The following is a 17,384-nucleotide window of genomic DNA, read 5'->3' on the forward strand; positions in this document are numbered from 1 at the left end:
TCACTGCAACCTCTGTCTTCAGGGTTCAAACAATTCTCCTGTCTCAGCTTCCGGAGCAGCTGGAATTACAGGCGTGTGCCACCATGCCCGGCTAATTTTTTGTATTTTTAGTAGAGATGGGTTTTCACCACGCTGGCCAGGCTAGTCTCAAATTTCTGACCTCGGGTGATCTGCCTACCTCAGTCTCCCGAAGTGCTGAGATTACAGGCGTGAGCCACTGCTCCCAGCTGGGAGCTACATTGATTTCGGAGGCTAAAAACCAAGTGTGCAGGTTCCAGTCCAATTGGCTGGTAAACATAGTAGGAACTGATGCCACATAGGGAAAAGCCTCCTTGTTCTTCAAGACAAAAATGGTTTTCCATGGTGAACATGTGGGATAGCTTGTTGTTTTCACTTTCCCAAGTGGCTAAGGTCCCTGCTAAAGTGACCAAGGGAAAATGTGAACCCAGTTAGTGGGCCCACCTTCATAGTACTTAGACTGTGTAAACAGTACCCTCGACTAGGAATGGTTTCCATGCAAAGCATACAGGTTTTCTCAATGATGCAGTTTGGTTAACTGCATAACTTATGTGATCATGTGAGGGTTAATTTCTAGGATGTGGTTGCACTGATGACTTCAAGTTTCCCAGGGCCGGACCAGAATTTTGGCTTCTTTCAGTACAAAGTGGCATCTGGAATTTTAGTTCTGTGTATGTTGACATTGGGGCCCTAATGGGTTTCTGTGGGAATGCAACCTCAAAAAGGTTGTTTTGATAGGACTAGAGAAGGTTTACTGCTCATCCTGTCATTTTAACCTTTGTCATTTCCACACTTTTGAGGTCTTATAAGTTGTCCAGATTCATTAATTCAAAGGGAGTTCCTCCCTGGTAGTTGGAATGATAGGTCATTTTTTCAAGGGCCCAAGTACTAGCTGGGATTAGGATGGCAGTGTATCTGGATGAAGGTGGAGATAAACAAAGCCAACAGTCCTTTGCCAGAGCTGGGCTGGTGGTATTTAACAGTCTTTGCATTAAATTTGAAGTTCTTAATAAATACCCAGAATCGATTAATTGCCGGAGGGGTAAAGTGAAGCTCTGTTGTAAAAGCTGCCTCCCAGTATGCATGGTCCCAGTATACACTTGGCTGTGGGGGACCATTATGGAACAAAAAAATACATATTTGCAATTTTGTACTATAGAATGGGAACTTCAGGGGGTGGATACCTATGCTGTTAGGAATGCTAATTATAAAAATGAATTAAAACACTTTACATATTACAAAGGAAGTGATTCCATCCATTTGGACGAAAGCAACTAAACTGTAAAACTATCAAAAATAGCTACTACTATCCAGTCTGAAGTAACTATGCAATAAAGACACCAAGGAAAGTTGGCAGGCATTTACTTATGTCACTTAAAACAATTCTACAAAGTGTTTTATTTTAAGAAGGGAACATTTTAAGAAGGGCAAAATCAAAAGCATGGACAAGTGTTGGAATGACCTGATGAGGTTGTGGCAATTTACTTCGTGAATTCTGTGAGATTTTGTTCAACTTGCTGGGCTTAGGTACTAGATGGTGAGGATTTCAAAGGTCAATGAAGGCACAGCAGACCAGCACTCAAACATATTGCTCCTCTGTTTCCTATTTTTGAATAAAAATGTCAGTTTCAAGTGGGCGGTGGGAAAGGAACAAGCAAAGGAGTAATTATTTGGATAAATGTTTGGCGTAATGAGAGCGTCGGAGTAATTATTTGGATAAATGTTTGGCGTAATGAGGGCGTCTGACGGGGAGGCTGTGCGGTGGTGACCGATGCGCTGGGTTTCATAGCTGCAGACTGAAGCCCAGGCTCTGCTGCAGAGTAACTGGGTGGCCTCCAGCAAGTCAAGTAACTTGCTCTTCTGTGCATTCCATCTACAGCTACTTGGCTTCCTCTCACAGGTATTCTTGTTTTTCCTCTTTTTTGCTCCAGGTCACGCGTCGTGGTGCGGCGCTCTCGGGGAGCCTGTGGAGCTACCCTGTGTCCCTCCCTGAACCCTGGAGGATTCCCCAAGGTCACAGTCACCACCTCCATCCCATGCTTCCCATCTCTTCATGGCTAAAGCATAACAATTGTCACAATTAACGGCAGCCCCACACTCTGAAGAGCTTCTGGAGGGGAGCTCTACTCAAGAAGAGGGAAGCAAGACAGGGACCTCCCCCCGCCGTCCTTTCTTCCTCGGTCTCTTCTGGTGAGGAATATTTATATGTGGGTGAGAAGGGCAGCGGGAGGGCGTGAGGGAAAAGACAAGCTTTTTTTCTCGTAGGAACTCAAATCTTCCGTTCTGGCTGTGTTCTCGGAGGCATTTCCAGAGTACCTAGAGGTGAGCAACTTCCGGCTGCGACCGCGACTTCCGAGTTTCGAGATCGGCTGCTTCCGCCCGGAGTTGCTGTGAGCTCCAGCAGCAAGTAGCCACTTCCGCCAGGAGTCCCTAGCGGCCAGGGCGTGGAAGCGGGCCCTGATGCGGCATCCCCCTTCTTCCCTCTGCCTGCCCACGCGGGACTGGGTGCCCAGCGGCAGTGGCGGTCCCTGGGCCTGTGGAAAGGCGTTCTCTGTGGCCGAGTCCTGGGCCCGGCGGACCGGGCGGTGCGAGAGAGGCGCCCGGGCCTAGCCCAGCCCCAGCTGCTGTCTCCCGCGGCCGGTGCCAGCGGCTGCAGGCCTCGCCGCGCCCACCCTTTCTGGGGCGGGCCCAACCTCACCGCCCGGCCAGCCCCGCCCCACAGGCCAGCCCCGCGCCGGGTAGTTCCGCTTCTCTCCCTGCGGCGGGGTAACCGCCTCGCACCTCCTGGGCTCGGTTCCCTGGCTCCGGCCGCGAGGGGAGCATGGAGTTTGCGGAGCTGATTAAGACCCCGCGGGTGGACAATGTGGTGCTGCACCGGCCTTTCTACCCGGCCGTCGAGGGCACCCTGTGCCTCACGGGCCACCACCTCATCCTGTCCTCCCGGCAGGACAACACGGAAGAGCTGTGGCTCCTCCATTCAAACATCGACGCCATCGACAAGCGGTGAGTGCCCGTCCCACCCCAGCTCCGCAGGGGACCGGGGGGTCCCCTGTGGGCGCCCCGGGGAACACTTCCTGGCGTTTTCAGCCCATCCTGCCGCCCAGTTGGCAGGCAATATGAGCCAGCCCTCTGTGGCCTAGAATCAGGAATTGAGTTTTACCAAGCAGAAAGCCGTCCAGATGGAAGACCCGGTTTCCATTAAACCTGGATGGAGTTTTCAGATGATCATTTCTGGTTCTTAACACCATTTGGGTGGATTTTCGGCATTGTCTTTATATTCTTCTTGCCCTGTCGTATTCCTTGAATCGGTATTGTCAATTGCTGTTCATGAAGTTGTGGTTGGATGTGATTTAGGTAAGTCTTTACCATTTTTGAGGAAAACGCAACCGATTACAAAGCTATGAGTGTCTACATACCACAAAACCATTTTTTTATTTCTGAAAAATGTTCAGTTTATCATGCGTCTTCTGGGTCATCAATTTTATTCTCACTAAGGGAGATTTTGATGTATTCCCTTCATCTTTACCCAGTTCTGCTTGCTGAAAGAACAGGGTTGGCTCTCAAGGAAAGGCAGCGGCCAATTAACCTCTTTATCCTTTTTGCACTCCAGACTTTATCTTTCCAAGGCAGTTCCTCGAAGTCAGAAAGTTATACTTTCATCTGTAGTCAAAATTCCCATCTCCCTAGTGGCTTCTCTCTAGTCAGGAGAGGGCAAACTGATTATCCAGTTTACACTGAAGGATAAATGAATGATAACAGTGTTTCTGTTGCTTCCCAGGAGAATTTGGGTATTAGGAAGATTCCTAGAGAAGAGGGTATGCCTTAAAATAATAATTTCTTTTCTTCTTCTTTTTGTTTTTTCCTGAGGTGTAGTCTAGCTCTGTTGCCTGGGCTGGAGTGCAGTGGCATAATCTTGGCCCACTGCAACCTCCAACTCCCGGTTTCCAGCAATTCTTCTGCCTCAGCCTCCCGAGTAGCTGCAATTACAGGTGCGCGCCACCGCGCCTGGCTAAATTTTGTATTTCTTAGTAGAGGTGGGGTTTCACCATATTGGCCAGGCTGGTCTGGAACTCTTGGCCTCATGATCCGCCTGCGTCGGTCTCCCACAGTGCTGGGATTACAGGCATGAGCCACTGTGCCAGGCCTAAAATAATAATTTCTAATGATAGAATTGCAAGCAGTTTCAGTGAAGCAGTGGTGGATTGAATGATTGATTTGTGCAGGAGGCTCTTATCAGTCTCAAGTCACCTTTTGCTGTATGAAGTCTTAAGTGGGCCAGGCACGGTGGCTCACGCCTGTAATCCCAGCACTTTGGGAGACCAAGGCTGGCAGATCACCTGAGGTCAGGAGTTAGAGACCAACTTGGACAAAATGATGAAACCCCATGTCTACTAAAAGTACCAAAAATTAGCCAGGCATGGTGGGGGCGCCTGTAATCTCAGCTACTCAGGAGGCTGAGGCAGAAAAATCGCTTGAACCTGGGAGGTGGAGGTTGCAGTGAGCCGAGATTCTGCCACTGCACTTCAACCTGGGCAACAAAAGCAAAATTCCGTCTAAAAAAAAAGGTCTTGAGTGGACTCTCATTGAAGATCCAAACCCCTCGGTCATTCATGGCATTCTGTGTCCTGGCCCTAAACTGCTTTCTCACTTTATTTCTTGCCATTTCTTTTAACGAGCCCTTCTTGCACTTCTTCCATGAACCCCTTTTTTAGCAGCCAGTCCGTCCTCACCATTTACTGGCGCTTGTGTATGTCCTGTATTTTGTCATCTGTGTATTTTATTGACTTCTTCCTTCTGCGGGAATGCCTTGCTTCTCCCAAGTTTGTTAAACATTCGCCAAATGCCTTTATGTTCAGGACATTTTGTGAGGCCTTTAGGACACTGAGATGAATAAAATATATTACAGCTCTTATCTTTCAGGAGTTCACAGGCAATGAGCTTGTTACCCATCTATGAGTATTCGGTTTAACTGTTTTCGTCCTCCACCTCCTTCACAGATTCTTCTGTTAATTACACAACTGGAATTCATTTTTATCTCCTTTGAAACTTCTAACTGTGACTTGGGCATACAGCTACATAGGAAATAAAAGGATTGACCACCGAATGGTCAGCGGTGCCATTGAATACAAATTAGTAGTGTCTCCATGACCATCAACTGTCTTTTCTTTCTGATTTACCTTTTATGGTGGTTACTGTTCATTCATTCGTTTCCTCCTGTTTACCTTGCATTTACAAGGTGCTGGGCCTTGTAGTGCATGAAGAAGAAGGCAGATGAGACGTGAACCTTTGACTTTGTTAGGAGAGAATGATGAACTGTACACACATTTATCCTTTTCCTGGGAAGCAGTGTGGTGTAGTGGAAAGAGCATTGGGGAGGTATCAGATCAGAGTTTGTTAAATTTGTGCTTTCAACAAATCTTGACATCCATGTTTTCCATGTGCACTGTCTGAGCTGTGCGATTACAGTGGTAGCTAAGACAAGGTGCTTAGGTACTGGCCGGGGAGATGGACAATCCAGTAAGTCCAGACACAAATAAGTATGATGATGTCAGATAATAAGTGCCAGGAAGGAAAATAATAGAAGATGAGAGGATAGAGAGCACCGGGAGGCAGTGTCTTTTGAAAGGATTTCAGAGAAGACAGGTGATGTCTTGACTAGAGACAGCAATGAAATGAGGATGCTAGAAATAAGAGCATCTGGAGGAAGAGCATTCCGGCCGGAGGGAACAGCGAATGCAAGGACTTGAGATGGGGAACATGCTTGGCATGTGCAGACAAGAACAAAGAGGCCGGTATGGCTACAGGGCAGGAAATAGAGGGTAGGAGATGTCTGTGGTAGAGACATTTGCTGGAGGGATAAGCAGTGGCTAGACCCTGGAGAGCCTGCAGGCCATTGTAGTGGTTTCAGTGGGAGCCCTTGAAGAGGTGAAAGCTAGGAAGCAACAGCTGATAGATGTTTTAGAAGATGATTCTGGCTGTTTGCAGAAAATATACTGTACAGGGGCAAGAGTGGAAGCAGCAGGCCCAGTTAGAGTAGAGTAGTTCACATAAAAGGTGATGATGGGCTGGGCATGGTGGCTTATGCCTGTAATCCCAGCACTTTCAGAGGCTGAGTCGGGCAGATCACCTGAGGTCAGGAGTTCGAGACCAGCTTGCCCAATATGGTGAAACCTTATCTCTATGAAAAATACAAAAAATAGCTGGGCGTGGTGGCACACCTGTAATCCCAGTTACTCAGGAGGCTGCAGCAGGAAAATTGCTTGAACCCGGAAGGCAGAGGTTGCAGTGAGCCGAGATCATGCCACTGCACTCCAGCCGGGGTGACAGAGCCAGACTCTGTCTTAAAAAAAAAAAAAACAGTAGTGTAGTCACAAGGAATGTGATTTGGGATGTGTTTTTGAAGGTTGAGCTGCCTTGCCTTGCTGGTGAATTGTAAATGAGGTGAGAGAGAAAGTCATTAACGATGATTCCTTCAGTTCTGCCTCTTACTAAACAAGTGCCTTTGGGCAAGCTACTCAACCTCTCTGAACCTTGTAGAAAGTTGTGTTGAATAATGCTTTACAAGTCTGTGGAATACTTTAATATACATTGCTGACATCATTTTATTTGATCCTTTCAACATACAAGGTTGTACACAAGTTTTACAGTTATACCTGGTTTTTTTAATGGACCTCAGAAAATTGAGTTAATTCTACTCAGTTGATGACTCATCATTTTCATGATTGATTCCTTAAAAGGTTTCCTCTGTTTTCTTTTTTCTTCATCCATAATTTTCACTTCCATTTCCTGCCTTATCCACGATCGCTGTAGGCAACATGTTAGTTGTGTATGAGTGTGTGCACACATGCCTGTGTGAGTTTAATTTGCCTAACAGGGAGTATGTTGTAGATCTTGTTCTGCTCCTATGTTGATTCAATATTCTTTCAAGGTCTCTTCATATTGCTGTATGTATAACCATTTCACTGCTTCTGACAGTAGCATAGAATTCCAAAGTATCTAAAAAAGCTTACTTAACAGATCTTTTAGGTAACCTCCAACTCCCTGCTATCACAAACAACTCTGTTAAACATACTCATTCATGTCCCCTTATATAGTCTTGTGCCATAATTCCTCTGAGACTGCACCTAGGATGGGATTCAGCCATAAAGTAGGTGCATAACTCATTTTACAAACTAATTGCTTTCCAGAATGATGATTGCAGATTGCCTTCTCATTATGGTGCAGGAAAGGTACCTCTTCTCCACTTTCTTACCAACATTTGGTATTGTCTTTCTAATTTTTCCAGTCTGAAGATTGTGAAGTAGTTATTGCTTTATTTTCATTTGAATTTTACTAATTATTAATGAGTTTAATTATATATGCTTGTGAGCAATATAGTTAATTTTTTTTTTCCTTTCTGTGAATGGCCTAATTTCTATGGTCTTCTTATAAACATAGGGTTTATTGTCTTTCTCATGTTGATTTGCGGGTTCCTTGTGTACTCTGTGGGTACTCATTCTTCATTTAGGCTTTATGAATGTCTTCTCCTAGTTTGTCATTCATCTGTTATTTTATCTGTGATGTCCTTTGTTGAATAGAAGTCTTTAATTTTAATGCAAAATTTGCCAATGTTTTGCTTTATGGTGTATGGTTTAAGAACTCCCTCCCCATCCCCAAATCACCAGGATGTTCTCCTACACTTTCTTCCATAGTAGCTTCATAGTTTTACTGTTCATTTTTAGGTCTTTAATTCATTTGGATTCTATCTTTGTTTCAAGTATGATAGGAACCTATTTTTCTCCATAGAGCAAGCAAGCCAGTTTTCTTAATCCCATCACCTGACATCCCAGCCTTGGCTGATTTATATCAAGTTTTCCTTATGTATGGGTCTATTTCTGAGCTCTCTGTCGTAATCTGTTGGTTCATTAATCTGTTCTTTAGTCATCATCATATTTTCTTCTATGGCTTTGTGATATATCCAAAAATCAAGTAGTGCTAGTTGCCAAGCTTTCCTTTTTTTTTTTTTTTTTTTTAAAGTTGACAACACTGTTTCGACCCTTATATTTCCATTCAGTTTTGGAAAACTTGCTATATTCATGGGATTTTTAAAAGTCTTTAATAATAATTGAAGATTCACAGGCCGTTGCAAAAAATTGTGCATGGAGGTTTTGGAATCCTCCACCCAGCTTCCCCTAATGGTGACATGTTTTATGACTGTAGTATTATCAAAATTAGGACACTGACATTGGTGCAGTGCTGCTAACTAGACCACAGACTTTATACAGGTTTCATAGGATTTTTAAAAAATGAATTGTTTTGGATTTATAGATTCATTGGAGTCAAATTGACATGGTACATTATTTAGATCCTCCTTTAAGTCCCTTAATGGAGCTTTAAGATTGTGTATATGCTGGGTGCTGTACTAGGAGCTAGGGATGAAGAAATTAATCAAACATGGCTTCTACCTGAAAATAACTAAGAGCCATTATAAGAAATAAACATATAAGCTAGAAAGTTTAATAAAGTATTTTAAATGCTCTGATAGGAGTACATACAGGGCATGGATGGGACAATAAGGAGAAAATGGTAAAATAGAACTGTATCTGACAATTGATGTGAATCATAGGAATTTTGTGGAGGGAGCCCTTACGCTTTTAAAAAATATTTTTCATGGCCTACCGTTCTATAAGTAATAGTAATTGACTAGAAACATTGAATAAATGGAGAATACTTTGATAGTTTATAGCATATTTGTTCTGATATAAGATAACAATTACTTTTAACTCCTCTAGTCATTCACTATACTTTATAACAACTAAGTAAAACCTGCCAGACTAACAAAACAAAATTCACTTTACAAAATGAGTTAGTATGACAAGAGTAGATGATGTGAAAATTTACAAAAGAATAACCATATGTCTTGTACATTTTTTTTTTTCATTTTTTTTTACTGATAATTTGGTTGTGTGTCTTTCACTTCCAGCTCGGCAGAGTGACAGTGATTTTTGAAACAGCTCTATTGAAGTACAGTCGACATATAACACACTACACATATTTGAAGTGTAAACTTTGATGTGTTTTGATGTATGTACACATGCTGATACTATCGCCATAAGTTCAAGATAATGAATTGATCACCCCCAAAAGTGTTCTGGTGCCCTTTTGTAATCCCTTCCTTCTTTTCCAAGTAGTCACAGTTGAGTTTGCATTATCTAGAAATTTATGTCAATACAACATAAATCATGCAGTACTCTCTTTTGAGATTTGTCCATGTTGTATATATTAATAGTTTATTCTTATTGCTGAGCACTAGTCCACTATGTAGTACTCCATAGTTCATGTATTCACCCGGTGATAGAAATATGGGTTGTTTCCAGTTTGAGACTGTTAAAATACAGCTGTTTTTCACATTCTTATGCAAGTCTTTGTATGAACATGTGGTTTCTTTTCTCTTGGGTGGCAAGCCATTTACTTGCCAGTGGAATGGCTGGATCAGATGTGGGTATATGTTTCACTTTTTAAGAAGCTGCCCAAACTGTTTTCCAAAGTGCTTGTATTTACAGTTTTACATTCCTGTGAGCAGTGTGTGAGAGTTCTAGTTCCTCCACATTCTTGTCCTCACTTGCTATGGTCTGTCTTTCACATTTTAGCCATTCCAGTAGACGTTAAATGATATCTTACTGTGGTTTAAATTTGCATTTCCCTGATGACTAATGGTGTAGGGCATCTTTTCATGTGCTTATTTGCCATCCATATGTCTTTTTTTTTGCTAAGTGACCGTTCCTATGTTTTGCCCATTTGTAATAAATAATTTGCTTTCTTTGAGTTTTGAGAATGTATGTTTGTATATACATACAGTCATGTGATTTATTATATATATGATGGTAGTCCCATAAGATTGTAATGGACCTGAAAAGCTTCTCTTGCCCAGTGACATTGCGTTTGTGGTGATGCTGGTATAAACAAACCTGGGGTGCCGGTCGTTTATGTATGCTATATTGTATGTATAGTTTAGCACATACAATTGCATACATCACATAATATTTATAAATGACCATAAACAACTTTGTTACTGGCTTATGTATTTACTATACTATACTTTTTATTGTTATTTTAGACTGTACTCCTTTTACTAGTTGAAGAATGTTAACTGTAAAACAGACTCAGGCAAGTCCATCAAGAGTTATCCAGAAGGCATTGTCATCATAGGAGATGCTCTATGCATGTTATTAATATTTCCCCTGAAGACCTCCCAGTGGGGCAAGATGTGGAGGTGGAAGACAGTGATATTGATGGTCCTGACCCTGTGTAGGCCTAGGCTAATGTGTGTGTTTGTGTTTAAGGTATTAACAAGAAAGTTTACCAAACAAACTTTTTTAATTGAAAAAAGCTTATAGAATGAGGACATAAAGAAGGAAAATATTTTTGTACAGCTCTATAGTGTGTTTGTATTTTCAGCCTATTGTCATTACCAAAGAGACAAAAAGTTAGAGATTAAAAAGTTTATAAAGTGAAAAAGTTACAGTAAGGTAAGATTAATTTATTGTTGAAGGAAGAAACATTTTAACAATACGTGTAGTGTAGTCTGTTGATGAAGTCCTCAACAGCCTACAGGAATGCCCCCGGTGGCTTAATCTTTTCATGCGCTTTAACCCTGTCCTTCAAGCAGATGTTTTACATTTTGAAGATGTCCAATTTGTCAGTTCGTTCTTGTAGAGATTGGGATTTTAGTGTCTTATCTAAGAAACCATTGTCTCACCTAAGGTCACAATATTTTCTCTCATGTTTTCTTCTAGCAGTTTTATAACTTTAGGTTTTACATTTAGGTAAACGATCCCATTTTGAGTTAGTTTTTGTATATGGTTCATGATAGAAATTCAAATTCTTAAAAAAAAAAAAAAGGCTATCCAGTTGTTCCAGCACCATTTGTTAAAAAGACTGGCTTGTCTTCAGTGAATTGTCTTTCTGTCTTTGCTCACGTGTAAGTGGATCTGTTTCTGGACTCTTTTTTTTCTGTTCAGTTGATCTGTTTATCATCATGTCATTATCACACTGTCTTAATTACTGTAACTTTATAGTAAGCCTTGAAATTATGTAGTGTTGGCCATCCAACTTTGTTCTTACTCAAAGTTGTTTTGGCTGTTTGAAGACATTTGCATTTCTGTATGAATTTTAGAAGCACTTTTTCAGTTTCTACATAAAAGTCTTCTGTGATTTTGTTTGGAATTATGTTGTATCACTAGATGAATTTGGGAGAGAATTGACAATAAAAAGAAAATTCTGGGTACATTATACAATCATCATCTGCAAGTAAAGACAGTTTTACTTCTTCCTTTTCAATCTGTTTTTATTCTTTTTACCTTACTGCACTAGCTATAACCTTCAGCACAATGGTGAATAGAAGTGGTGAGAGTGAACATCTTTGTGTTATTCATGATTTTAGAGAGAAATAATTCAATTCTTCACCATTAAGTGTGCTATTTAGGGTTTTTTTTTTTTTTTTTTTTTTTTTTTTTGTAAATGCTCTTATCAGGTTGAGGAAGTTCCCTTCTGTTCCAAGTTTTCTGAGAAATTTTTGGTTTTTCATGTTTTTAAATCAGAAATGGATGTTAGATTTTGTCAAATATACTTTTTATAAATGGATACATAGTATGTATCACTTAAGTAAATGAAATCTGAAATAAACTATTTTCCTATGCTCCAGAAATATCTCTCTACAAGCACTTAATACATTAGTTACAGATCTTTTTCCTGTTCTTTGAAATAAGACCTCAAATAATCTCCATCAAAATAATTAGCCTAATGTGAATTACTTTATATATTTGAAATTAAAAAATATACATATATAGTAAGTAACGTATGGCTCACGTTTTAATGATTTAGCCTTGCTTCTTCCTTAATTAGACTAATTGAGAAGAAAGTTAATATAGATGGTAACTACAACTACTTACTCTTTTCAAATAAATAATAATACATTTAAAGTTAGTAACATATGTGTTCCTAAACGTGATTTGCAATTTCTTACAGATTTGTGGGATCACTGGGGACCATCATCATAAAATGTAAAGATTTTCGAATTATTCAGTTGGATATTCCTGGAATGGAGGAATGCTTGAATATAGCCAGTTCCATTGAGGTAAGTATTTTGGAAGCAAAATCTAATGAAACATAATTTTATACTATGACTCAGTAAAGCTCTTACATTTCTTCATTAGATAATTTAGTCATGTTCTCTGACTCGAATACTGAAGACTGATAGGAAAAGCCTCATCCTGGTTCATTGTTATATGAGTGTAGTCAGGCTTTCTTGACTTCCAGCAGTGTCTGGTGTTACTCATTTTATATGAATAGCCCAGATCCATGAATTGCTTGGAATTCCATGGAATTGCATTTCCAGTGGCTTCATGGAATTTCCATGAGTTCATGTTGGTTAAATAACAGATACTGTTTCACTTGAGTGTATGAGTTCTTATTTGGGGAAGCCATCAGAAGATTTAGTGAAGAGATTCTTGGGAGAAATTTTAAAGTTTTGCTTGATATTTCATGTTCACTATACACATCTTGGTACTTTCTCTGTGCCTAAGACTGTAAACTTTTTTTTCTTTCCTTTACTTGAAGTTTGTTCAAGTAAAATATTATATGAAATTCTAAACCAATAAAATAGATACAGTTAGAATTGCTTTTGGTCAGCTGGGTGCGGTGGCTGACTCCTGTAATCCCAGTACTTTGGGAGGCCGAGGCGGGCAGATCACCTGAGGTAAGGAGTTCAAGACCAACCTGGCTAACATGATGAAACCCTGTTTCTACTAAAAATATAAAAAATTATCCAGATGTGGTGGCACATACCTGTAATCCCAACTACTTGGGAGGCTGAGGCAGGAGAATCACTTGAACCCGGGAAGCAGAGGTTGCAGTGAGCCGAGATCACGCCATTGCACTCCAGCTTGGGCAACAAGAGCAAAACCCTGTCTCAAAAAAAAAAAAAAAAAAAAAAAGAATTGCTTTTGGTGACATTACATTGAATAGGTATGGATTTGGAGACCTAGAAGCCCTTATTGACTCGACTATTCCCACCTGCCCTCTGAGGACTTCCTTAGAGACACTGCAAACCACTAGTGAGTTAACCAGTGCACTGTTCACTTCTCTGCCAGGTTAGCTGCTAGAAGTGAAATTGTTTCTTCTTGAATATACTAGTATATCTTTTGTAATTAATGCAGTCCTAAAAATTTGAATAGAAATATTAATAAATTACAATATGATTATTGTACATTATTATTACATATATATACATTATTACGTGTATTAATATGTTATTGAATCATAGCACAGTTTGACTCTTTGTTTTACCACTTGGTAGCTTGTGACCATTGGTAAAGTACTTAACATTTCTCTGATTTGTTTTATACTTTGTATAAAACAAGGATAATAGTACCTATCTTTTAGGGCTGTTGTAAGATTTTATTAGTTGATGTGTGTAGAATACTTAGTATAATACTTGGTAAATAGCAGCTACCATTTGAGGGTCCTCTGTCATTACTTAGTATAATTTTATGGTGACACTTTTTAAAAAAACTGTGGTTAGAAAACACCTAACGTAAGATTTACAGTCTTAACCATTTTGAAGTGTACAGTTTAGTAGGGTATAATAACTTTATTCACATTGTTGTGCAACAGATCTCCAGGACTTTTTCATCTTGCAAAACTGAAACTCTGTGTTAAACAACACATTTACCCCTCTCTTCAGCCCCTGATATCCCCCATTCTACTTTCTGTTTCTCTGAATTTGATTACTTTACGTATCTCATATAAGTAGCATCAGAATATTTGTCTTTTTGTGACTTTTTTCATTTAGCATAATACCCTCACAGTTCATATGTGTTGTAATTTCGGCCTTTTTAAGGCTGAGTAATCCACTGTTATGGATCTATCTGGTGAGACTTTTAAAAAGTTCTTTCTTTTCTTTTTCCATATATATATATATATATGTAACTGCACTTTAGGTTCTGGGGTACATGTGTAGAACATGAAGGATTGTTGCATAGGTACATACATGGCAATGTGGTTTGCTGCCTCCATCCCTGTCACCTATATCTGACATTTCTCCCCATGTTATCCCTCCCCAACTCCCTACACCCAGCTGTCCCTCCATAGTTCCCCCAACAGACCCCAGTGTGTGATGCGCCCCTCCCTGTGTCCATGTGTTCTCATTGTTGAACACCTGCTTGTGAGTGAGAACATGTGGTGTTTGTTTTTCTGTTCTTGTGTCAGTTTGCTGAGAATGATGGTTTCCAGATTCATCCATGTCCCTTCAAAGGACATGAACTCATAGGTTTTTTGTGGATGCATAGTATTCCATGGTGTATATGTGTCACATTTTCCTTGTCCAGTCTATGATTGATGGGCATTTGGGTTGGTTCCAGGTCTTTGCTATTGTAAACATATGTGTGCACTTGTCTTTATAACAGAACGATTTATAATCCTTTGGATATATACCCAGTAATGGGATTGCTGGGTCAAATGGAATTTCTATTTCTAGGTCCTTGAGGAATTGTCGCACTGTCTTCCACAATAGTTGAACTAATTTACACTCCCACCAACAGTGTAAAAGTGTTCCTGTTTCTCCACATCCTCTCCAGCATCTGTTGTGTCCTGATTTTTTAATGATTGCCATTCTAACTGGAGTGAGATGATATCTCAATGTGGTTTTGATTTGCATTTCCCTAATGACCAGTGATGATGATCCTTTTTTCATATGTTTGTTGGCTTCATATATGTCTTTTTTTGAAAAGTGTCTGTTCATGTCCTTTGCCCACTTTTGAATGGGTTTCTTTGTTTTTTTCTTGTACATCTGTTTTAGTTCTTTGTAGATTCTGAATATTAGCCCTTTGTCAGATGGGTAGATTGCAAAAATTTTTTCCCATTCTGTTGGTTGCTGGTTTACTCTAACGATTGTTCCTTTTGCTGTGCAGAAGCTCTGGAGTTTAATTAGATCCCATTTGTCTATTTTGGCTTTTGTTGCCAATGCTTTTGGTGTTTTAGCCATGAAGTCCTTGCCTATGCTTATGTCCTGTATGGTTTTGCCTAAGTTTTCTTCTAGGGTTTTTATGGTGTTAGGTCTTATGTTTAAGTCTTTAATCTATCTGGAGTTAATTTTAGTGTAAGGTGTCAGAAAGGGGTCCAGTTTCTGCTTTCTGCACATGGGTAGCCAGTTTTCCCAGCACCATTTATTAAACAGGGAATCCTTTCCCCATTGCTTGTTTTTGTGAGATTTGTCAAAGATAAGATGATTGTAGACGTGTGGCGTTGCCTCCGAGGCCTCTGTTCTGTTCCATTGGTCTGTATCTCTGTTTTGGTACCAGTACCATGCTGCTTTGATTACTGTAGCCTTGTAGTATAGTTTGAAGTCAGGTAGCGTGATGCCTCCCGCTTTGTTCTTTTTGCTTAGAATTGACTTGGCTACGCAGGCTCTCTTTTGGTTCCATATGAAGTTTAAGGTGATTTTTTCCCATTCTGTGAAGACGGTCATAGATAGCTTGATGGGGATAGCGTTGAATCTATAAATTACTTTGGGCAGTATGGCCATTTTCATGATACTGATTCTTCCTAACCATGAGCATGGAATGTTATTCCATCTGTTTGTGTCCTCTCTTATTTCCTTGAGCAATGGTTTGTAGTTCTCCTTGAAGAGATCCTTTACATCCTTTGTTAGTTGTATTCCTAGGTATTTCATTCTCTTTGTCGCAGTTGTGAATGGCAGTTCGTTCTTGATTTGGCTCTATTTAAGTCTGTTATTGATGTGTAGGAATGCTTTTGATTTCTGCACATTGATTTTGTATCCTGAGACTTCGCTGAAGTTGCTTATCAGTTTCAGGAGATTTTGGGCTGAGACAATGGGGTCTTCTAAATATACAGTCATGTCATCTGCAAGTTGACTTCCTCCTTTCCTAATTGAATACTCTTTATTCTTTTTCTTGCCTGATTGTTCTGGCTAGAACTTCCAATACTATATTGAGTAAGTGGTGAGAGAGGGCCTCTTTGTCTAGTGCCAGATTTCAAAGGGAATGCTTCCAGTTTTTGCCCATTCAGTATGATATTGGCTGTGGGTTTGTCGCATATTTAGAGATGTTCTGTCAAAACCTAGTTTATTGAGAGTTTTTAGCATAATGGCTGTTGAATTTTGTCGAAGGCCTTCTCTGTATCTATTGAGATAATCATGTGGTTTTTGTCTTTGGTTCTGTTTATGTGGTGGATTATGTTTATAGACTTGCATATGTTGAACCAGCCTTGTGTCCCCGGGATGAAGCCTACTTGATCATGATGGATAAGCTTTTTGATGTGCTGTTGCTGTCGGTTTGCCAGTATTTTATTGAAGATTTTTGCATCTATGTTCATCATGGATATCTGCCTGAAGTTTTCTTTTTTTGTTGAGTCTCTGCTAGGTTTTGGTATGAGGATGATGTTGGTCTCATAAAATGATTTGGGAAGGATTCCCTCTTCTTGGATTGTTTGGAATAGTTTCAGAAGGAATGGTACCAGCTCCTCTTTGTATGTCTGGTAGAATTCAACTGTGAACCCGTCTGGTCCTGGGCTTTACTTGGTTGGTAGGCTATTAATTGCTGCCTCAATTTCAGCCCTTGTTATTGGTCTCTTCAGCGTTTTGACTTCTTCCTGGTTTAGGCTTGGGAGGGTGCAAGTGTCCAGGAATTTATCCATTTCTTTCAGGTTTACTGGTTTATGTGCATAGTGTTTGTAGTAATCTCTGATGGTGGTTTGTATTTCTGTGGAATGGGTGGTGATAGTCCCTTTATCATTTTTTATTGCATCTATTTGATTATTCTCTCTTTTCTTTTTTATTAATATGGCTAGTAGTCTGTCTATTTTGTTGATCTTTTCAAAAAACCAGCTCCTGGATTTACTGATTTTTTTGAAGGGTTTTTTGTGTCTCTGTCTCCTTCAGTTCTGCTCTGATCTTAGTTATTTCTTGTCTTCTGCTAGCTTTTAGTTTTCTTGATCTTGCTCCTCTAGCTCTTTAAATTTTGATGATAGGGTGTCGATTTTAGATTTTTCCTTGCCTCTCATGTGGGCATTTATTGCTATAAACTTCCCTCTAGACACTGCTTTAAATGTGTCCCAGAGATTCTGATACGTTGTCTTTGTTCTCGTTGGTTTTGAAGAACATCTTTATGTCTGCCTTCATTTCATTGTTTATCCAGTCAACATTCAAGAGCCAGTTGTTCAGTTTCCATGAAGTTGTGCGGTTCTGAGTTAGTTTCTTAATCCTGAGTTCTAATTTGATTGCACAGTGGTCTGAGAGACTGTTACAATTTCTGTTCTTTTGCATTTGCGAAGGAGTGATTTACTTCAATTATGTGGTCACTTTTAGAGTA

General features: G+C 40.1%; 1 protein-coding gene across 1 annotated transcript in view; it reads left to right on the top strand.

The window, feature by feature from the left end:
• Window positions 1–2,777: 2,777 nt before the first annotated feature.
• The window catches only part of MTMR9 (myotubularin related protein 9), a 51,414-nt gene continuing 36,807 nt past the window's right edge, over window positions 2,778–17,384 (top strand). Inside the window, exons 1-2 of the mRNA XM_012457345.2 lie at window positions 2,778–3,021; window positions 12,025–12,133. Of these exons, the coding sequence (XP_012312768.2) occupies window positions 2,840–3,021; window positions 12,025–12,133 (291 nt within the window). The 5' untranslated portion in view covers window positions 2,778–2,839. The remainder of the gene's footprint in view (window positions 3,022–12,024; window positions 12,134–17,384) is intronic.

This window comes from Aotus nancymaae, unplaced genomic scaffold, assembly GCF_030222135.1.
Source record: "Aotus nancymaae isolate 86718 unplaced genomic scaffold, 86718_ANA_hifiasm-v0.15.2.pri h1tg000079l, whole genome shotgun sequence".
Classification (NCBI taxonomy): Eukaryota; Metazoa; Chordata; class Mammalia; order Primates; family Aotidae; genus Aotus; species Aotus nancymaae.